The following is a 23,879-nucleotide window of genomic DNA, read 5'->3' as shown; positions in this document are numbered from 1 at the left end:
TTGTATAGATTTCCCTCCCCTCAATTTAGTCGTTTTTAAAAACCTCTCCTCTTGAGGAACCCTTCATTTACACGCATCACTGTTTCCTTACAGTTGGACGCATCTGATATATATTCACACAAATTTCATCCTAAAATAGCTGTATAAAATATACTGTGTGTGTAGGGTGGCTCAGAGATGCTGGGTCTTGGCAATATCTATCTATACAGAGAAGACAGAAAAAATATCTCTCACACTCCACAACCCTCTTAGCTGAGAAACAAAACTTGAAAAACTTGTCTGAAATGAAGACTTGTGTCTGCACACATTCTTTTCTCAGTTAAATCTTTATCACTGACGCCAGGTGACATGGATTGGAAATGCCACTGTGTGTGATGAGCCCTCAGTAGACAGTCTCCTTCACAACATTGGTGGAGAAGGTTTGGTTGCTGCAGATGCTGATGGAGTGCCTCGTGAGGACGCGTCTCTGTTTCTTACGTCGACATGGCAGGCAGAAATACCGAAGCGTGGAGAAGAAGATTTGACGGTAGTTGGCGGAGACTAGGTTGTATAAAACTGGGTTGATGGCAGAACTTACATAAAATAGGACATTTGTGACCATGTAGAAATAATGGTAGAAATCATACAGATCACTAAAAAAGAAACAAAGGGAAAAAGAGAGGGAGAAAAGGATGAGGGGGAGTAAGGTGAACACAAATTAAGCAATTATTTCTCATTTTGCCTCATCAAGAGTACTTATTTAGTATACTTTTATAAACTAGAAGATAATTAAATATACAAAAAAAATCTTCTTTTCTCTTTAAACAGATCATGTGGCTAATCATTAACTTTAGTTTTTCTGTGAAAGTGTTCTTTCTGACAGAAAGACATGTGTGTTTTAATGGTACATTTAAGCATGGGTATACATTGCACTGATCCCACCTGTCAATCAAATTCTTAAAAACAGGAATTTAAAGACAGACATGTAGGTAATGCACTTAATATGATTTTAACTTACAATTAATTGTACTATTTGTAAATTGTACATTGTACAATTGTATGCCATTTCTTTTAATCTGTGACAACTGGTTCAGGAACATCAGAAAATGTAAATGCTTGCAGAATGACAAATGATTTCTCAAGTTATTTGTGGATTAAAAAAAAAATAAAATCAGTAACAGCAAATAACTACATTTGGTTCTTGCTTCTGTATTTTGCTCAGTTTTCTTAACCTTTGCTTCTGTCTATCTTAGAGTGTTAGACTCTGAATGCACAGTATCAAATGTCTGCTATGGCTCAAACTATTGGAAATGCAACTCAGAATTCAAAGCCTGATACACTACAGCAAAGATCAGACACTAGAGTAAAGATCAGTGTGAATGCTAAAAGGTTAGAACATAATAAAATGGCCAATTCTGCTCCCTCAGCAGCGTGTGCAGTTACATCACAAATTGAAATGCTACAGACAGCCCTGATTCATTGCTATAACTGCTTTGCAAAGGGCTTAAATTCACCAGATATTTGGAGGGGGCTCTAATATCTCTTGGTCTTTAGCCAAGGTACCGTCTGATGGATTGAGAGTGACTCATTCCGTCTTATTAATTGGAAGAAAATGAAATCCTCTTCCCTTTTTCAGTACTGATACCTATCATCTACCAGTCTTTTTTTGAGTAAGGTGGATGGGACATGAGCTTTTGTTTTTTTCCCCTTAAATAAGCTATTAGAGAGGTGTTTCTATATTACCTTTAGACATTTGGTCTAGAAACTGCACAAATATGCTCGAAGCTCTGGATTAAAAGTAGGCTTAGGCTTTTTTTCTACTATTGCTGTGATTTTATAGGTAAACATACGATAGACAATAAACGGGCATAGAAAAAAATTGACAAGATAAAAAGAAACAAGGTGAAAAAACAAAGGAATTAGCTTGAAATAAATAGGTAAATAGGTCTATAAACAATTAACCACTTTTCAAATTTGTCAAGTGGCTCTCCCTTAGCTTGTGGCAGGGTGCTACGTATCTGCCTGCTATCATCATTATCCTTGGGAGGTCTCTTAACATATAACTCAATTTTGTTTTCTCTCTTTCTCTCATCTCAGTTGAAGACATGACAGCAGGGAGGTTGTTCTTTAGTTCATTTGTGTGTCTCTTCATTTCCTAGAAATTTGTATTTGAAATCTTTACATTTTTGTATTTCTATCACCATCCCTTGATCCTCCCATTTCATGTTCTGTTTCTTGGCTGCTCTCTGTCAGCTGCTCTCTCTCATCTGCAGACATGACTTTCATGTTTCTTTATTAAAACATCAAAAGCTCTACCTCTCTCTTGTACAGATACATACCAGAATACTTCCCTTGAAAATACACAGCTTAAGACATATTCAGTTCCACTTCAGTCATATTCCTGACACCCCTTAATGAAAAAAAATCCGTCCTATATTACTAACCTTCGACCATGACCACTGTCCTTGTTTTCACACATGCACGCACACACGCACGCACATTTAACACACACACACAGACACACACACACACACACACACACACACGCACTGTGACAAACCACAGTGCAACACCCTGTTCATATCATTCATCAGTTTTTATTGTTAACAATCACGCTCAACTTTAATGCACGGTTGATGAAATCAGTTAACGTAACATAGCATCAGCCAGCTCGTGATTAAATATGCTAGATTTTCGCCACGGTCTGTAATTAAGTTTTCTTGGGCCAAGCAAGAAATCTCTTCCAGTCTCCAGCTCCTCTAAAATATACGAGACAGTTTTGTGCCAATTTTAGATTTGATGCAGAGCTTTGCCATGAAGGATGGGCTGAAAGCAACAAACAGCAAAGGGAGTTATGGCTGGGCTCCTAAATACTGAGTGTATAACTCCCTGACAACCCATGTCACAGTCCTCATTAACCCACTTCCCATCATCCTTCTCTCCCTCCACCAATCCAAGAGTAATTGAAAGGAAATCTGTCAACTTCTACTGCATTCTGACTCATTAATCTAATTAATCTAGTGGTGATTACATCATTCTGATTTCATATCTCTAACATTTATCATTCACTGATATGAATAGTATTAACCTTATCCATACTCTAATTATTTAGTTCCAGTCACATACACAGGAGATGTAAGGAGGGATCTCCAACCAGTGCAAACCGAGGACATGTAAGCCCACACCCAGAGATAAAGTGTAAATTAAAAAAAAATAAAATAAAATAAAAGATTTTTAAAAAACAAACCTTTTGGGCACTTCTGAACAATACCGGAAAAATACCTTACCTTACGGTAAGACTTTGTTGAAAATCTAATCAACAGTGAAAGATAAAAAGTATAAAACATGTTCAGAAAAATACACCGTGTACCAGGTAAGTCCCCTGTGCCAAAGCAAAATCAACTGTATGAAAACGTGGTTGATGAGCAGAGCTGTTCAGTGAGCTAGCTACGGACAAGAGCCAGCCTGTTTGTTCTCGTGCATTGATCTGTTTGGGTAAGCAATTGAAGTGTCTCTGGGCATTTGAAAATGTTGCTTTGAAAAGAAATGTTTTTTGGGAAGTTGGGTGGTAAGGTTGATATCATTCACTTTTTTTCCATTTTAGTTCTGGTTTGTGCTTACAAAAAACAATTCACTTTGATCAGACTAGTAATCATTTGTGCTAAGTGTTCATGCGTTCGTTAATGATGGAGAGCTACTCACTCTGTCCATTCGGTGACGTAGCAGTACATGAGCCGACGTGCATGGTAGGGTAGCCAACAAACCACAAAGGCAATGACCACAGCACCTGTCCAAGAGAAGCAGTAAATCTCTGTCAGTTTAGGAAAGAAAATGCAGAGTCTTTGTCAGGAGCAGAGTTTACCCCTGTAAATGTGGACCAGTTCAGCTCATAGAAAATTAATGACCATGGGAAGACTAAAGACAATATTTGCTTAATATACAGTGCTGGTTCAGTGTCAAGAAAAACTAAATTAAAAATTAATAACACAGAATAGCTGTAAAACTGAGAGAATACAGGTGAGAAAGAAAAATCTATCAAATCTACAGAAAAAACATGTGTGACCCACACAGGGCTGGTTTATTCTGAGTCTGTGGTTTTAGATGCAATGAGAGTCAATCATCTGTCTCTGATCTCTCTTCCTCTCCAGGGAAGGCCCTTGGACATGTCAGGATTGATTCCTTTGCTCTGTTTTGTATTGCTATTGCTAAAATTGCCCCTCCTTGACACCATGGTCTGTTACACTGGCATTGATTGTAGCCTCAAAAATTGAATGCTGGCTTTCACTGAGGGCCAACGCAGTCGCTATCTATCTTTCTGTCTTCCATCCGTGACAGGGGATAGATATCTCCCTCTTAAACTCTGGTTTTACTTTCCCCTCGTTCTGTTAATGATTGGACTGTAACAAAGTTTATGGAGTGTACCCATTTGCTTGCCTCAGACACAAAAGAAAGGACCGAGAACAAAGAGGACAGAACATGTGAGACAAAGCCAATAGAATATTTGATAATGAGGAGAACTCAAGAATAATGAGAAAAGCATTTTTCTAATTAAGGGAGACATAATGAAATGAGAAATCAGGGGCATATTTTTGGGTAGTATAGAAATAGCTGAGAAGCTTGATAGTGATAGCAGGTTTTAACTTGAGGGAGACATTCTATTTGCCACACTCCAGGGAGTCTTTGCCTTTGAGACCCCATGTGTGCTTGAGATGGACTGTTCTTGATTTGAGATACGCATAGTGTCATGTACTGATTACGTGGCTTTCATTCAACACCATGCCCACCGTGACCTTTTAAAATAAGCAACACTCTATGTTACAAAATCTTCAGTTTGTCTTATTACTGCCTTCCAATGTGTAATACATCCCCAGGTAATTCATTCAATCACCCCTCATCCCTCAACTCACTTTAGGTGAGTCTCCTGGGGTAAACATCATTTCCATTACTTAAAGTTCCATTAGAACTTTTTTTTAGTGCCTCTACAGATCTTGGACAGTCAGAAGCATATGAAAAGGAAAGGAAAGCTCTGGAGGACTATCTGGTCACATGAAACAAACGTCAAAATATTGATGGGTGGGTAAAGTTTAACATTCAATTTTTGTTGTTGTTGTTGTTGTTGTTTTTGTAGGAAAATGTCAATATTTGACATGGTCACAATTCTGAAGATGCTATTTCTTCTTTCTCAGTTCAGATTCTCATCTCTTTTTTTTTTATTTCGAACCATTACTAATGGTTATGTTTTAGGATTTGGTTGTGTTTGGGTATAATGCATTTACATCTTTTCATATATCCATAAAAGTTCATGCAATTATGAAATGAGCACTTACATATACTGACATTTTCAATATGTCTATATTAGACTTCTTTTTCCTGAGATCTAGACTGTTATGGAATAGTAATATGGGGGGTGGGGGTGAGTCTTGTTACTCCCCATTTTAATAAGAAACTTTTCAATACAGAGGCTCTAAATTTTGAGCCCCTTGATTTTTTTTCTTTTTTTGGGGTTTTGATTAATGATTGTGGGTTAGCTTCTCACTGGCTCACCTATGCTTTACGTAAAGGGAGGAAATAATGACAGAACTTCTAAGAACACCAAGATTATTCACAAATGTTTTCTAAATGCAACCTCATACAAAATAAGTATGATTGTCAAAGTTGTCCCAGTGGTTAATTTTGCACTAAGTTCTGTCCTTGTTGCAGATTTGTGACCTTTAGCACTCTAAGTGATACATCTAAACATAAGTGTAAGTCACTGAATAGGGAACTGTGTATGTGTGTGTGTGTGTGTGTGTGTGTGTGTGTGTGCGCGTGCGTGCGTGTGTGTATATGTGTATTATTCTCTAAGCTTTTCCTGATAAAAGCATTCTTTCACTATGAATATCGTAATACTTGCTATGAAAGAACATTTTGTGAAAACCCCACAGCTCTGGACAACAGTCCCATTGAGACCACTGTATTTGTCAGTGTGGTTAAAATAACACTCACTGTCTCTGACACTAACACTTGCTCTGTTTCACTGCTGACAGAGATCTTTATCAAACCCAAGGTACAGGGCAGAAGGTGTAAGTGCTGCACACAGATGTCATTTCTCTCACATCTGTTACCCTCTCTCAAATATTATCGCATTCGCACTCTAATTTCTAAAATCTGCATGAAAAATATTCTGAAAATGTTTCTATTCAAATTGTGACAGGAAATTTAATGACACCCTTATCAGGATAAGCGGCTTAGATAGTGAGTGAGTGTGTCTTCCAGGCTGTGGCCATTGTCACCACTTCTTTGTTTCATTCTTCGAGTGATCTGCCACAGTGACAGTGTTAAGGTAAGAGGTGCTCAGGGTTCAGTTCCAAAATATGCTAGTTCATTGCCAAAGTACATCTGAGCCAGGTATTTAACCTCAAGGTGATTCAGAAGTGTGTCATCTCAAACATGGGAAGTGATAACTGTCCGTTGCTCTGAATGAGAGTACCACTTGAAAGAATGGATTCAAATGTTTCACTCAAAGAGCATGTTCAATGAATTTACATGTACCTCCACTTCATGAATATTTCATTCGATACTTTGAAACGAGGTTTGTGAGAGTTAAAAAACAAACAAAAAAAAAATACAAAAAAGAAATAAAAATTAAAAATCCCTGAATTCAATTTAAAAAGCCAAATTATATACTCCTCCTGGACGACTAATGAGCATTTAAATGGGACACAAAGTACTAAAGATAGTCCATAGTTCAACAGTTTCTTTCTCTCTCTCTCTCTCTCTCTCTCTCTGTCTCTCTCTGCTACACCTATCAGACACACACATGTACACACAGCAATCTTTATTGTCCTTCAAGTTCTGTGACTCTGATATTATGAGGGTTTTTTGCTGATTTAGAGATGTGAACTTTAAACTGTTAGCCAGTGTTCACTTACACTAGGTACAGTTCAAGTATGTGAGAAAATAATTTCATCAAAGCGGTTCTGAAAGTCAAGTCAGCCAGCAAGCCAAGGTGTGTATGCCGCTTATTGTAAATCAAATAAAACTGAAGAGATGAGGAAACAGACAAGGCATTAAATAAATGGAAAAGACAGAGAGAACAAAACTCCAACAGGGTTCTATGATCTAGTTTGGATGGGCTTTGGCACAGTCGCTCTGTGGATTTACTTTAATTAGAATCTGTCAGACAATGATTACACATCCTGAGATCTATATTACTGCTGGACCATTTCATCTGGGCACTGACAGGCACTAAAACAGAGAATTCTCCTAGCTAGTATGAACTCTGACCCGTCCCTAAGTACTTTGTGGGGCTTTGACTGATCAGGGAGCATTTTTGGGGAAAATTGCTCAACACTTAGTTAATATATTTTCTTTGACCCTATGGATACGAGAGCCCTGAAGAGGTGATTTAGAGTACATTTAAAAGGAATCTTAAAATAACCAAAAGAATTGAGTGCGCACTCATACAACCATGTGAAGGCCTCTGTTCAAATACTTTCACACGTAGTTGATCTCAGTGGAGACACACACACACACACACACACACACACACACAAACACACACAGTGTGTGTGTAAAGTTACATCATCTTCAGTTAGTTCCGCTTTCTGACTACCATTAGCAGTGGGTTTAAACAAACACTAATCCCCCGCTGTGGTGAAAGCCTGTGCAGAAGGGAAGAGCAGAGACAGAGAAACAGACTCAGACCGCTCTTTTAAATGGAGATAAACGCCCGCTGGAAAAACAAACCCCAGCAGCGCGCTATGTGAGGGGTTCAGTACTTAAATAGCCCCCGGCAGTGCCAGGAATGATGTGAGTCTTTAGAGCACATTAAAGTCAAAAAAGTACCTTGATGAGCACAGAGTTATGAATATGTGATGCCTGACGCATTGTAACTCCATTGTTTGAAAAGGGAATTTCAAATATTCTCCTCTCGTAGTTACATGGGTTGTATTATTGTGAAATGTTAAACATTCTTTGATTCTACTTTTATCTGTCCTAAAAGGACAGTTACTTTATGTATTTTCAATTATATTTCAATGGGTGGGGGTCAGTAAGCTCCATGTCCAAGGAAATAATGATGCAAATCAGCAGGGCACCAGGTCAGTACACCAATATAAATAATCATAATACAACTAGCCATAATAGACTTAATTCTTTACACATGCCTGCACACTTGCACTGTCAAACAACATTGGCCAATGTGTGTCAGTACAACCATTATGTGAGGACAGCTGTGATAAATACATAATGCGATTCCCCAAGGAATAAGGGAAAGATTTATTTGACAAATTACAGCAAAGCAGTGAAGGGTAAACATTTATTATTGTTCTCTCCAGCTGGAGTGTTAATGGAATTGGTGGCTCTTGCAGGCCAAAGAATGGTTCTGATAGTCAATTGGTCTGACCTTTATGCAGGGAACATAGAAGGCACCTTGCCCTCCAATGACAAATGTTACCCTGATTGTGGTTCCAAAGCCTTCCAAGTTCTACTTGTTCCAAAAAAGGGAGAAAGGATGTGTTTTGTTGTTGTTGTTGTTGTTGTCGTTGTTGTTGAATGTTTAGTTATGTTTGATCTGTATAACTGAGATGAAATTCAGGGCTTTAGGATAAACAGCACGGAGATGCATTGGAACTGCACGTTGAGATATGAACTTACAACCATCAATAAGTGCCATGTTAAAATTGTCTGTGTGTGTGTGTGTGTGTGTGTGTGTGTGTCCATAAACATACTGGTAATTCTCAAAGATATACTGATAGAACATATTTACACTGATAGATTTGACACTTACGTAACACCATAACACCATGGCGCAGAGACTGGGTGCGATTGGGCTCCACGGCAACGCTTAGCATGGTGGTGTTGCCCCCAGAGATACAGACACGGTTGTCCTGTGCAGCCTCCTTAAACATGCGCAGCAGCTGACTTGCAATGACCCCATTCAATACCGAGATCAACGCCATGGGAACCATGAAGGACAAAAAAGCATTCACCTGAGTAGGAGATTGAAAATCAGAGAATGAGAAGAGAGTGAATAAAACAGTTCTCATATCTCATAACATATCATAACACCAAACATTCAGATCCAACAAATATCAGCTTATTACCGTTTAAAGATCAACATCAGGGTCTCTGAAAATGATGAGAAGTTCTAGCCATTCAAAATCAAAGCAATAAATGTGAGAGAGGGAGAAGGAGAGGGAGAGGGAGAGTGGGAGAGATAGAGAGAGGGAGAGAGACAGAGAGAGCAAGAAGAAGTGACAGAGACAGATAGTTATATGTATATGTGAAATGTGAAATGAACAGGATAAGGAAGCAGTTCAAGCACTGGCACTAAAGAAGAAAGCAGTGGAGGATTTGTGAATTGTTATCTGTAGGCAAACTCAAAATGATTAATCAGCTTCCAGCTTTAATTAGCTGCCACCCCTTCATATCAGTTCCAGAGCCCAAGCGATTTGTTTTTTCATCCGAGCTGATTCACTTCATTTGCTTTTGTTTCTCTTGCCATTCCCTCCAACATTCCCTGTCCTCCTCTTCTTCTCTTCTCCATCCCCTCTCTCTCTTTTCTGTCACATTTATGCACAGAGATAATCGAATAAATCAACAGACAGACAGTCTACTGTTTCCCTCTTCCTGTCCCCTGATTGGATACAAAGGCATTCTGATTGGGAACAAAGGCACCGTGATTGGTTATAAAGTCTGGAAAAGAAGAGCAGCTGTGAATCCATCTGGAATTTTACCACCTGATACAAAGTCATTTTTGCAACCACTGATCTACAAATCAACTCATTCTGTGCATTGCATCTGCAAAAACATAGTTTTGCTTATCCAGAATTACAATGGATTTATTTCAACACAGGCAAAAGACAGATTGAATGAAACAGATTTGCACATAATGAATTACAGTGTGTGTCTTGTAATAATAGTGAATCAAATGTGGCATTATCAGTGTCATCAGCCAATTTGTTAAATGCTTAAAAGTGAGAGATAATAGAGGGAGAGAAAGAGTGGGTGAGAGACCAAGGGAAATATTATGCTTAACTACCCTCTATGATAACTGTTAGCATTCTTATAGGTAGTGTGGGAGGCATTGTTTAGAGAGAAGCTAAATAAAATGCTAATGCCATCGCACTAACCTGAACTAACCACTCATGGAGACACATGCAGAAGCGCTTGGAGTACACAGGATGGCCATAATGGACCCAATAGGTGTACCTAGAATACTGAGAATTCTGATAATACTTTCAACAAACAGTGGTACCAAATGAATCAAATAAGTGAAAACGAAGGAAATCATATACCTCACTACTGATCAAAGATATTTTTATGAAAAAAAAAAAAAAAATCTAATTCAAAACAAACATGTTATCCCTTATCGTGCATTACACATTGCTGATGGCGAGGAACAGGATGAGGTGGGGCAATATGGAGATGGGAACAGTTGCGTTACAGATGAACTATGAACTATGAACTATACAACACAATGACCTCAGAGGAGCCAGACGATCACACTTTCATCATTAGCGTCATCAGCATAATCAGCGGCCAGGCAGACAACCTCAGGCGTGGAGGCAGAGTGGAAGCATGTCAACTCCCTCATTTCAGAGAAGTCATGAAGAAACTCTTCAGGCACCGAGTAAAACCACTGTGGGGTCATGCCTGTACTCTAAGCCCAGCACAGTAAGTATTGCATTATTGCATTGTTCTGTCTTTAGGATGACACAAGAGCACACTGAAATTTCGGAGGAAGTTTCACCAGCACTTATGAAAGCATAAAACTTGTTGTGTCCTCTGTGATATCATATTCAGTCATGATATATTCATAGCCTGGTGCATAAGATAGAAACATTTCAGTTTCATCTTTCGTTACAGCTGTTACCTTAGATAATTTATTTCTACGTATGCTAATATAAACTGTTATGGAAAATACAATACCTATAATTATGATATACAACATTTATTTTATTGTTCTAGTTGTCATCTTGTTAATGTGTCCTCTGCTTTCTGCCTTACCAACACTCTTTAAACCAGTGAAGCTATGCTGTGTTATAGCCTGCAGAAGGGAAAAATAATGCAGTCTTTGTAATGTGTAAGAAGTATAGCCTACTTTATATTTCTTTTTTTAATATCCATAATATATCATCATCTGAAGTATTACAGATTTTCACAACCTCCACCGACCACAGGTATCCTCCTAGTTCAGTCACCAGAATATTTTCTAGTTGTCAAGACAGGATAAAAATGTTTCTTTTTCTGTTCCTCTCAGAGGAGAGCAGAATCTGAGCAGAACGCATCTGAGCAGTTGGTTTTATTGGACAGAAGATTTAATATTAGTAATTTCAAAGAAAAGATACTGAGGCTATGTCATAAACTCCAATATTTAATAAACAGGGGGAAAAAAAAGTGTCAAATGAGGTCCGGCGTTAAAGCTTGTGTCTTTTAATCCTGGGAAAGCCAAAGGGAGCACAAAAAGTCAGGGCTTAATTTGTTTAATGAAGGAGGTCAAAGATGTCTGAGCTCAACATGTGCTTGCTGAACATATCCTCTTTGATTGGCCATTCCCTTACGAAGAGAAGCCAGGATGTGCAATTAAAGCCAAAACACACAGCTAACGAGCTCCTGGTATGGCTTAGCAGCTCATCACTACAGCTTTCTCTCTGAAGAGCTTATTTATAGTTATGCTAAAACCTAAGCCTGTTGCATTAATGGTGGTGGTGATGGTGGTGTGTGTGTGTGTGTGTGTGTGTGTGTGTGTGCGTTTGTGTTGTTTATTGTTTGTGTGTGTGTGTGTGTGTGTCTGCGGGGGGGGGGGGGGGGGGGGGGGCGTTGTCTGCTGGTTAAAGGAGTGCTCACATGCATTGTATGACAAAAACCCATTTTGGATGTTCTTCAAAGAACTTTCTCATCCTGTCAAGGCTGAAACCATTTTCTTCAGGATGGACATTACATTGACTGCACATCTAAACATGCATAATCATACTTGCTCCTCTGTTTAATGCTTTGTGTGTGTGTGTGTGTGTGTGTGTGTGTGTGTGTGTGTGTGTGTGCTGAGTGTTTGTTGTTGTCGATTATTTAAAAAAATAATTTACCATTCTTCCAAAATTTAGTCTTACTTATATAAGACTAAATTCTTTCTTTCTCTACTTTGCTCTCCATTAAAATTCAGAAGATGGACATAGTTTTGGTGGTTCTGTGCAGGAGAGATGCTTTAATCTCAGTATGAATGCTTCCTGCATGCATTCATACTGAGCCAATCTAACAGCGCCAACCAATTACGCAGGAAATCAAAATCACCTTCTTTTTTCTGATCATCCTGCTGATATAGAATCAAGTTATTTCCTAATGTGAATAATTCTCACCAATACAAAAGTGTGTACTTCTGCCCACACAATGGGACCACCTATTAGTTCACTCCCAATTTTTATGATTCTCATATTACAATTTATGAGGACAGAGGCAATATTTCCTAAGACTGATGATGTTGTGAGATTAACTTCTTAATATTGTGTCAACACAAAAGTTACTCTGCAAACTGAGCTGTTTTTATTAATGCAGGGGCCCTTTTATTATTTTTTTCCCTAAATCTTTGTGTTTTCCTGAGGGCTTCCAACCACTCATGTTGAAGAGCTTACACTCTCCTGTTGTTCTTTGATTTCTCTATCACTGGCTCAAAGACTTCCCTAACACTTAAACATTAAAGCTCCCTTCTTGCCTTTCATCACTGCTTTTATGACTAAGGTAAACACATGTTGTTTTTATGCCATATTTGAACAAGTAACAACTGTTTTACTTATGGACAGACCTGATCCGTTTATCAACACCCATCAGGACCAATACTGGTGTGTGTCAGCAGTAACAAACAAATTGATAAGGGCATTCTAATGAGGTGTTTCTGTTTTGTGTTGTGTTGTTTGTTTTTTCATTTCAGTGTTTTTAACATGACACACTTATGTCTGTATCAGTCGGTAAAATAATAAATGCCAGTACAAGACCTGGGCTGAAAGATTGTCAGGTTTCCATGGTTATGAGATGCAAACTCTTTGTTCAGTTCACTTGGTGTCCTTCACACTCTGCTATGCTTGCTCTCTCTCTCTCTCTTTCTTCTCAGTCGGTCCTCCCGTCCTCCATTTGTTTTTGTGTTTGTATGCACATGTGTGGGTGTATCAGTAAGGCGGTGTATATATATATTTAGGGTGGTCTGGCTAGTATAAAAAAAACTAGGGGGTGGGGGGGGGGGGTACTTTAAACCAAAATATCAAACTTCCTATTCTCTTCTTTAGCAACAGATTATTTGACTTCTCCCTATGGCAGGATTCAGGCAAAATAGTCATGATGCCTTTCTGCTCTGTGGCATTCTGTTTCCCACCTTGCACAAAAGCATTTCAGTGAACAGTTAAAGGGAAAGGGAGATGAGCCAAAGCTATGGCAAGCAAATCCATTTCTGTTTGAAGAATTTCTCTCTTCATCTATCTGTTCTCACTCTCCATTCATGGCAGGAATTAAGGCTGGGAGAGATGAGACAACATAAACACCAGCAAATTGCCCTCACAGACTTCCATGACTGTCAGAAGTGAAGGTATTTTAACTCATGCATGGCCAGAGAAAAAGCTTAAGTAACGAGTCTACTCACCCTTTTTAATATAAAATGTCTGAATTTAATGTCAGATTACACTGTGCTCTTGGCTCTGTAACCCATACTTGCATCTAGCGACCACTCTTTTTGATTGATACTTTGTCATTCAGAGTTTGAATTTGGAAAACATAGAGAGAGAGAGAGAGAGAGAGAGAGAGAGAGGGAGAGAGAGAGAGAGAAAGTAAGGATCATGTTACACATGGAATTTCCCTCCAAAAAACTGAAACTCTTCATCCTGAAGCAGTATGAACTAAATTTTAGATCATCTCAGTATGTGAACAAAATCTATTTCTCAAGTGTGTGCATTTTTCAGTTTTTTCAGTCTTTGCTCAGAGGGGGGTTGATCCTTGTTCAGAGCTCTTCAAAAATTTCATAAGAGGATTCATATGAACTGGTGTGCATTGTGATAATAATGCAGATTGTTGTATTATATGAGAGAGTCGTACAGGAGAAGAATCTCCCCTAGACTTACCACACACTCACACCATTCCTCACAAGTGTTCATGGTAACAGAATCACTCAGTCTTTCAGTCAGTGTGTTTCACTGCTAGGTGACTGTCATAGCTCATAACATGAGGTGTTGTGATTCATGGTGCGTTGTGAAAATCGACGTGGATTGGTGTGACATGACTTAGAGTTTTATGAGATTTGACCAATGGGGTGTGAGAATTCACAGTATAGGCTGAGGGACTGAATGTATGACATCTATGTCCTAAAATGTACATCATATCCATCTGTGAAATACGCTGCTGCTACGGAGTTGCTCACCATGGAAACACATTTAATTTCACCTAATGATCTTTCATTTCATATACTGCAGTGACTAATGTCAACTTATTGCTTTTTTTAATGAATACCTTAGAAGTTCATGGTTAGGTTCATATTTTTGAATAGTAAACATACATACATTTGCAACCAGCGCACATTTTTATCTTCATTTATTTGGGTTGTTCAAAATTAAGCCACTACTTGTGCTCATGGAATCAAGTTTGATTAACTGTGGGATAAATATCACACTGGCTGGGATTGACTTAAAACTCCATGCAAACAAAATTAATTTGAACAAAGTGTATGATGCAAAAATTGTACAATGCAGAGTTATATGTATTTTTATGAGTTATAAACAGACCTGCTATGCTTACTGCATTGGTGACAATTAGAAGTTTAAATACGTAAACACCATTAAACATCCATCTCAAAGTGAATGAGTTACCATTAATCAAAACACTGCCTTTCTTCACTACACATTCTCATCAATCGATTTGCAAGGCAAGTAGCCCCCTCTTTTTTAATTACATTTGTTCGATATATGTGTTAATTAACCTGTATTAAGCTTTTCACACAAACAGTGTCAGGTTTCTTTTAAAACAGACATTGATTACACATTTTGCTGCTTGCCAAATAAATTCACTTGACTTATTGAATAATGAAAGCCATGCATCAAACATGAGTAAATTTATTTTCTGATAGACTGATAGAAGGTGACATGACAGACGTCAAAGCTCCTGGCTACATTCCCCCTATCCCTGATTTCAAGGCTGCCATTGTCACCCACTTATCTATTATTCTCTCTCTCTCTCTCTCTCTCTCTCTCTCTCTCTGTTTCTCATTTTGTGAATACAAAACAAGAAAAGGTGCTATTTGTCTTTTTTGTCTTTGTTGTTTTCTGCATGTCAGCTGTAACACTGTGTTATTCTGTAGAGGAACACTTTTCAAATGCCAGCATGGCATTTAAAAAGCTACAATATCTATTAACCACCAGAAAAGTAAACAAACAACCAAATATTTGGTTTGCATGACATACAAACACAACAGAGTAATTAGAAAACACTTCAGTTAATGATATTGTCTGAGGTGTTGATAAGACATGTTTTTGTCCAGAAATAATTTTTGACATGCTTACAATAAATATTTAAATAGTCCCATAATCTGTAGTGAGCAGAGACAACACACACACACACACACACACACACACACACACTAGCCATATGTGATTCTTTCCCCCCATTTTTTGTGTTTAGTTTAAAAACTGAAACCTGGAAATTTATGGTTTAATACACAATGTTAAGGGTACATCAGCTGTTTCTCCTAGTCCCCCTCAGAGGAGCGGCACCTTGCGGCTGATGAAATCAATAGTCCACCAGATGAGACAAAGGGCAAGGCTGTAAATCTGAGTGATCTCTCTTTGGATCTGGATAAATTTCTACAGCTTGTAATGAGGTGTCAAAAGTTTGTGGGTTATGACACACTCTCAGAAACAGGAGAGTTTGAAGAGGTATGTTACTGCTATATGTGGGACCTGGTGAATACAGAATGTGATTTTTGTTTTATGCATCTCATTCATTTTTTTCTCCTCTCTCTCTCTCTCTCTCTCTGCTTTTCATTCCTGTTGTGTTAGTGCTGCATGTAGAGCCTTTAGGAATGGGAGAACAACGAAGAGTGGTTTCTGGTTACTTGAATACACAAAACAGCACACACAACACATCGATCCGATTAATGAAATCGACTGGGGGTCATGGACAGAAAGAAAACACATTCTTAGTCATAGGTCCAAAATAAGTGCAGGAGTAGCTGTTCAATTTTCTCTGTTCAATGGTTAATGTTACTTCAAAACATTGAGCGGATGGAACAAGGCCATTTGTCAATCGTAAAAGCAGAGATTGAGAGAGTTCTTCTTTTTTGCTGCATGTGCTCCTCAAAGTGATCCAGAGATAATTCATGTTTTTTTTTTTTTTTAATTGATTGATTGATTTATTTACGCCCAGTTTTATAGGACATGGATGGTGTGTGGGGGGGGGGGGGGGGGGTGTAATTGTCCCTGGGGTGGAACTGAATTGAACTTTGGATTTTACATCACATGGAGATGGAGAGAAGCCACATCCTTGTTCTGATGCACAGAGGGGGTGAAATTACAATGAGAGCAGCAGTAGAGATGCTGTCAAGTACTTGAGCTCCTTAGACTGATGAACTCAGTTTTTATGAACTCACTTTTTATGAAATGTTTAAGAGGACTCCTGCTCCAGATATTTTCAAAAACTATCAGGACTGCATGAGGACAAAGTCTCTCTCAATTAGTAACGGGTGAACTTTTCTTCTTTTGCTTGCCACCCAAGAAAGCGGATCTCCTAAAAGAAGTAGGGCCTGTAAACTGCTTGTGAACAGGTCTTAAAATTGTTTATAAGAACTATGCCAAAAGATATAAGGAAATGATCTTATTGCTCCCAAGGAGCAGTCATAATGTGTGACAGGTATAATGGAGAAAAGTTGATTTTGATGGTTGATATGTTTAAATACAACATTCTTGATGATACTATAGTAGAATCAATATCTTTAGACCAAAAAACCTGACAGAGGGATCCATTTTTCTTTAGCCATCTTTCAGAAATGGGCAGGCTTTTCCTACGTGGCTGTGCTATATTTGGGGGTACAGTATTTTTAGGGGGTTCTTTTTAGGGGGTTAATATGTGCACTGCTGAGTTTTTAAAAACAGACGGCAGGATAGTTCAGAAGATATGGGCCAGGCTGTCCGATAGGCAATAGTTGCTACCACATGTGTTCTGCAGGAGAGGGGTCCCTCATAATTAATAACCTTGTGACCTCTGTATTGTGGCCCAAAGTGGAGGTACTTGATCCTCAAGGGGACCTGGTGAGAGGCATCCAACAATACATGGCTGAGTATTTCTGTATGAGGAAGCCTTGTGTGAGGGCAGTTGTTTTCTAATTGCCAGTTCATGAAGGCAGACAAGGTATTGAGTTTTGAGTGTAAGGTTCTGGCCTCTAAGCTGTAAGCTTCTCAGAGACTAGTATAGGCCAAAGATCTCAAGTGGACAGATTGTGCTCATGCTCTGTTTAGGAGAGCAGGATGGCTGAGATGAAGTTTAATGAGTTTACGGAATATAGACTCAACTGGATTAGAATGTTTTCATGATGTGATGCCAGATACTGTGTGATTATTTTATTTTTTACTTTAGGCTTACAACACTGTCAGTGACATAAGACTTCTCCATGACATTTTGTGATGCTAATCTAAGAACACTGATAATCTTTATTACAATGCAACAGAGAAATTATCACTGTGTTTACAGTAACTAAGCAAGTTCCACAATCTTAACATGACCGTTGCCAATCTTAGCACCACAGATGGTCACCAAATGGTTACATACCTACTGCATATGGATAAATTTGTCAAATATCCAGTAAATTAAAATGTTGGCGGTCAAAATGCCAGGTGCCAAATGTATGGTATATTCAGCTGCTCTGAAAAAGTGAAAGTTTTGTTTAAGTCTCAGCTAATCCAAAGCTGATCCAAAGCAAACTGGCTACATTATTGAGTCTATACTCAGTATATTAGAAACTGATTAATGATATTGCCTTATTTGTCTATGTTACCGAGCACAGTTAACAGTAAGCAAGAGATAATACTGTTTGCTGTGTTTTCGTTGCTGTCAGCTTTCTCTACTTCTATCACATTTAAATATTTTATCTATATACTGGAGCTCTCGCTTACATTTTTAAACTTTTAAGTCTCTCTCTCCGTCTTGCATGTGTGTGCGCACAGACACACACACACACACACACACACACAGTAGAGTGGTTTAGTTACGCATTATGATTGCATTATGGTTATCCCTCAGGTAAAATGAGATTGTGTTCAGCTGGCAGGAGAGACCAGATGACAGGCAATGAATTGTGATTGGGTAAAGAGAGAGAGGGCATTCTTTGTAATTATTTCTTAATTTCTCCATTACATTTCAGGCAAGATCAGATCAATAAAAGGTTTCGACTACTGAGCCCAAAACCAGGCCATTCAAAGATCACAGCCTTGATCTTCTGTCACTTTGTCAAATAAATGACATACAGTTGAACACTGCAATATAATGTATGAAGACTGAAGGTTGTAGCTTTGTGTTAAGTTTCGTCATCTATTACAAGGTTCAGATTGTTCCCTTTACAGTCTGGTTTTGATTCATACATTTAAGACGCTACAAAATTTTTGGGAACTTCACACTTGGTTTGTACATCAAGACTGAACTCTGTAGAGCAGCCATTGATCTGCTTCAAAGCAACGGCCCTAGAGCTGGTTCTCCACGCCAGCCCTGCGGAAGATCCGAAAAACATACTCACCAATCAAGGTCTCCGTTCATCTCCAAAGCAAAAGGCAACATGTGTAAACTGTTTAACATCCACCATCTATGGACTTTGAAGAGGATGTTGGATAAAAACAGATCGCCAGTTGGATCAACCTCTCCCCATTTCCTTTTTCTTATACACAATGGGCCTTTGGGCATCTATGATATTCTTCCCTTTTGAGCTATTCAGTGGGAGGCGTGGGCCGTGGACTCCTGGCCATTTCCGAGAAAGCCTCAATACAGCAGCCCATGTCCTGCCCGGTGAAGGGAGGCCTGCGCACATAAACCTCCTAAGAGACATCAGGGGCTCCAAGAACACCCTGTACAGTCCTATATTCATGATACTGGTCCCCATTTTTGCTGCTTAATTCTTAAACAACCTCCAGTGCAGTTTGGCTCATCCCCAGGTGGATGAGCTTGTTGAACAATTTGGTAGGTTGTAATTTCCATTTCTTCAGAATAGAGCACCTGCTGTGATACATTGTTGCACTACGCAGCAACTTACAGTGATGACATGATTATTCACTCCATAGTTCACAAAAAAACCCCCAAACAAACAAACAAAAAAACACTGGGTTGCGCTGAACAAAATGTAGAATGGCAGAATGTAGAGTGGGGAAACATCCAAGTTGTGGTCCAATTTGGAGGTTCTGGAGCTTAGGTAACGTGCTGATCTTTCCCCCGGCTGCTTTTAAATGGACAGCATACGTGATGGACATTATTCACAGGATGACCTTTTGTTCCCTTGCTCTTCAGGACTAGGTTTCTGCATTGGCAGCAGTCTTTCCTGAGCTCCATCCAATCTGGTCTCCACATACTCAGTGGACTAATGGTAAGGAAATGGGTTTGAAGTGGTGGCTAACAAAGGTAAACAAGCACTCATTTCCTGTGTTTCTGAGCTCAACACAATGACACAACAGGTGGGAGTTCAGTACCATGGACATTGGCAGACTGTCAAATTTAAGCACCGTTTACAGGACAACAAAGGAATATGTGGACAAACTGTCAGGAAAGAGTAACAATGCACAGCTGCACACCACTTACCACACACAATGGTAGGCAATCTTGGCAATTTTAGAGGGTTACCATCCTGGAAGAAGGAGGACCAGTTGCAAATATCGAAATGTTCTGTATTCACATCTACCTGCTGCCATACTCTAAGTTTGACACATTGTTCAGGTGGCCACTTAACCACATGACTGCCTGTCATGCTCCATTCACCATCACAGGAGAAAGCACAAAAGTAACAGAGATTCCGCGACCACTGAGACACTTTGACACAACCGTCTCTCTCCCTCATCAAACAATTTAGAGCCACTAAAACTGCAGATGTGTTCTTTCTCCACTTTCTCTTTATTGTGAAGCAAAACATGACACTAAGGGTGCAACAAAGCAGTGACCACTAGCAATACCACATTGTGAATTAGTGAGCAGTGAACAATTTTACAAGGCAGTGTTTTATATTTTTTTAAAAAATGAAATGCATACACATAAACAAAGACAGAAGAAAAATATGATTTCTTCAAGCTTCTCCAAACCTCCTCTGTACCTTGGCTTGTGTTTCCTTTCATAATGAAACAAACCTTGATTCTACAGAGAGCATTCTTCATCCAATTCTGCATGTCTATCAGAGTAAAACAGAAACTGGGTAATGAAAAACTGAAACTAAGAATTGAAATTGGATGACTGAACTCTCCTCTCCCACTAGTCTGGTCACCTCACACTCACCTAACATGGCTTACCTGCTGCTTTCCAAACCTTTTCTCACTATGTCAGTTTGTCAGCCAAAGCCAGGATCTCCCTGACTGTCAGAATGTTCTGGCATTTTCTCCTCCTCAGCTGCACTCAAAACATTCAAACTAGTTGAGGCACAGCAACTGGTGTGCACTGCCAGAGTCTTGCCTGAGTCCCCGTAGATTTTCTCTGCATATTGTTAGTTTTGTTTGGTATAGAGTCACCCTCCTTACTATTGCAGCTACTTTTGCAATGTTAGTTCAGAGATAATGGTGGGGAAAAAACATGTTTACAGAGGGGAACTGGAGTGGTTGGATGTGATGTTTGGGTCTTCATTGTGTTCCGATGTATTTGTACGTGTGCCAAACGCCAAGGCTATTCAGCCGATAATACGCACTACGAAGTTGATATACACAAAGCAGATTTTCCACAGAGTGAAAAACCTGATGTTTTCAGACATTTTTGCATATTTCTCCACATACATAGGATAACAAAAGCAGCGTCGACTGTTATTTTTGCTGTTAAATTATTTTGTTTAAATGAAACTACTTACCATTAAATAGTGATGAAGTTCGTGGACTCATCGAGTCAGAGGAGCATTTAATTTATACTGAAACTGAAAATATTAAAAAGATATTTTGCTTTAAACAGACAGCTTTTCTCTCCAGGGGAAGATGAGGACTGAACACCTGCCTCAGCCTAAATAATCAGTCAGTTGCTGCTGCCTGACCTGTGGGGCTCTCATCATACCCTAACATCCAGCTGTGCGCACTCTGTCAGGGGGTCATAAAATGTAAATAGTGCGTGCGTGTGTATGTGTGTGTGTGAGGTGTACAGAAAGTTTTTTTAAAGAAGGAGGGAACACACACGATCACATTAGAATATCTGACTCATTATAATGGGAAGCTCTAGTGATCCCCATCAATAGAGAGCTGAATGCTCTTTTAAAAAAAAAGAAACTAACAATGATCACTCTGAAATAAACAATGAAAGGACATTTTCCCTAATTATTCCTCTTTCTTGTTATCTCTTTCCTTTCCTTTCAATACTCTGAATGGAGTTTAAGATTAATCTCTTTTTTTGTCAGAGTATTCCTATTTTAATCATGATGTTCATGTATGATGTAATTAACAACAGCTGTGTAAAGAGGTTTTGAAAAGCTAATGGAGTTTTGTCACTACTCATGCAGTTCATTGATTCAGTACTGAAACAGACATTGACATCCATGCTCATGGATTCCCAGAGTTAAAGAAGGGAAACTCTTGTATGAAAAATCAAGAGTTGCCATTATGCTCAGTGGAAATGGAGCTCACTGAATCAACACCACAGTAATGCTCTTCCTATTTGTTTTTTTTTTTAAATAGAAGATAGCAAATATTTACGGACTAATCACCCTTATCCATTCTCTTCTTGTTTTGATGAATGTATTACACTTGTCATCTGGATGAAAATTAGAGCCTGTACATTTGTCTGAATGCATTAATAGATATAATGTCTTTTTCTCGCAGGTAGTAGCTTAGATCTTTAAAAAGTTTGTGGTGCAGAATGAACTATTTTATTCAAGACAAAGGATGTATGATTTTTTAATTAACTGTTTCCAAGAGGAATAACATATAGAACAATTTTTCTCTTCACCACTCAAGGAAGGTGAGTTAATATAAAGACAAAAACAGAATTCAAATATTTCAGTTACACAGACACATAGTGGATGGTATGGGGAATGATGGCAGCATACATGAGCAGGATGACTGATGATGCAAAAGCACAGCATCAATGAAGGCTGAGCAGAAACCAATGCCTTAATGAATGGTGTCTCAAAGCTTCCAGACAGGAGAGAGAGAGAGAGAGAGAGAGAGAGAGAGAGAGAGAGAGAAGCATTCCAGTTTCAGGTTTCAGATAAAACACACCTCTAATGTTATTTTGGATTTTATTTTTCTCTGACAGACATTGTGAAAGCTATGAAGCAGTCCAGCTGTGGAGGCCGAGGTTAATGGAAGTTAAAATTACGGATCCAACATTAACAATATTCATGTATTGTTATTATTATTATTATTATTATTATTATTATTATTATCGTTATTATTATTATTATTATTGTTGTTGTTGTTGTTGTTGTAGTATCAGTAGTAGGTAGTAAAAGCGTTGGTACAAAAAGAACGTGTTTCACTATGTATGAGGACGCCCACAATACTGAACATAGGGAACAACCCGTGAGAACTACTTATCACAAAAGGTGCTTTGCTTTTTTGTGTTTCCCTTTTTCCTGAAACCTCAACAATTTCATATGGAGCTTTGGTACAGACACTCTGCAAAACGCACCACAAAGCCGAACTCTGCCGGAGACAGCGCGGTGCGCTTTACTCACCTGTAGGACTGACTTAGCCGTCGCTGTGGACACGGTGGTTGTGCATATGATCTCGCTCTCGACTTGCCTCTGACCCATTGTGAAGAGCATCGGCGTCGCTAGCAGAAAAGAAGCCACCCACATCCCACTGATAAGTTTCTTAGTGCGGCTGCGAGACATGATGCTCTTGGCCTTGAAAGGATGGCAAATCGCCATGTAACGCTCCACACTAAGACTCGCGATGTTGAAAGCCGTGGCATACGAGCAACCGTCTCGAAGAAAGTAGTAACCTTTGCAAACTGCCTCGCCGAAAGCCCACGGGTGATGAACCCAGATAAAGTTGTACAGCTCAATAGGCATGCTGAGTATCAAGATGAGCAGGTCGGACACAGCAAGACTCGCCAAGTGATAATGTACTGTACTTTGAAGATTCTGGAGAGATTTCTTCGTTAGGAGTGTGTACAATGTAATCGAGTTTCCCAAGCACCCAACAACGAAAAGGGCTACATAAATCACTGTAACCAGCACTTTCGAATAGATGTCAGTGTTAACGTCAAGATCCTTCTGAGAGAGAGAGTCCGTGTCATTACCGAGGGCAGGCAAAGAATTATTTCCAGGCGCGAGAAGTCTTTGCGTTACGACACGTAAGTTTAAGAAGTTAATTCCTGTCAAATTGTTGTTGATTTCCATGTTGTGCTGCTCTCTAGGATATCTCAATATTTAAGGTGTATTTCGAAATTATGAGAAAATTCACAGAGTATGCGGACACGTGTTTAATAAACATTTGTCTTTGTTCTGTTGGGAGACACAGCGTGCGTAAAGGCAACAGCGTAATCTGCGGCGTTTTCTTGCAGTGATGTGAAGGCGCACACAGCGAAATTCTGTTTTATATCTAGCGTACGAGGAGGCGTGTTAAATCCAAAACCTTGAGCTATGACGCAGAGCAACTCAGTGATTGGCTTATTTTTGTTGATGCGATTTTTTTATTCAATCATGACCACGTACTAAGAGGGTGCTCTTGGGATTGTGAACATCTCTTCGAGATTTTGTGCTTAGAGCTGCTCATCTTTATATTGTTGCC

At 39.0% G+C, this 23,879-nt stretch overlaps 1 protein-coding gene across 1 annotated transcript; it reads right to left on the bottom strand.

The window, feature by feature from the left end:
• Positions 1-382: 382 nt before the first annotated feature.
• ntsr1 (neurotensin receptor 1 (high affinity)) lies at positions 383-23,488 on the bottom strand. Its single transcript, XM_030770187.1, has 4 exons — positions 22,820-23,488; positions 8,750-8,951; positions 3,682-3,766; positions 383-632 (listed from the first exon to the last, which is right to left on the bottom strand). Exons 1-4 carry the CDS (start codon positions 23,486-23,488, stop codon positions 383-385), a joined length of 1,206 nt encoding a protein of 401 aa, XP_030626047.1.
• Between the last annotated feature and the right edge of the window lie 391 nt (positions 23,489-23,879).

The sequence above is a fragment of the Chanos chanos genome, chromosome 3 (assembly GCF_902362185.1).
Source record: "Chanos chanos chromosome 3, fChaCha1.1, whole genome shotgun sequence".
Taxonomy (NCBI): Eukaryota; Metazoa; Chordata; class Actinopteri; order Gonorynchiformes; family Chanidae; genus Chanos; species Chanos chanos.
This window is presented reverse-complemented; position numbering and strand designations above follow the sequence as displayed.

Excerpts from the sequence above, each read along its gene's own strand:
- ntsr1 (XM_030770187.1), bottom strand. The coding sequence starts at position 23,488 with ATGGAAATCAACAACAATTTGACAGGAATTAACTTCTTAAACTTACGT. Across the intron at positions 3,767-8,749 it reads CCATGGTGTTATGGTGTTAC|GTGCTGTGGTCATTGCCTTT; the intron begins GTAAGTGTCAAA and ends TCTCTTGGACAG. Across the intron at positions 633-3,681 it reads TACGTCACCGAATGGACAGA|TGATCTGTATGATTTCTACC; the intron begins GTGAGTAGCTCT and ends TTTCTTTTTTAG.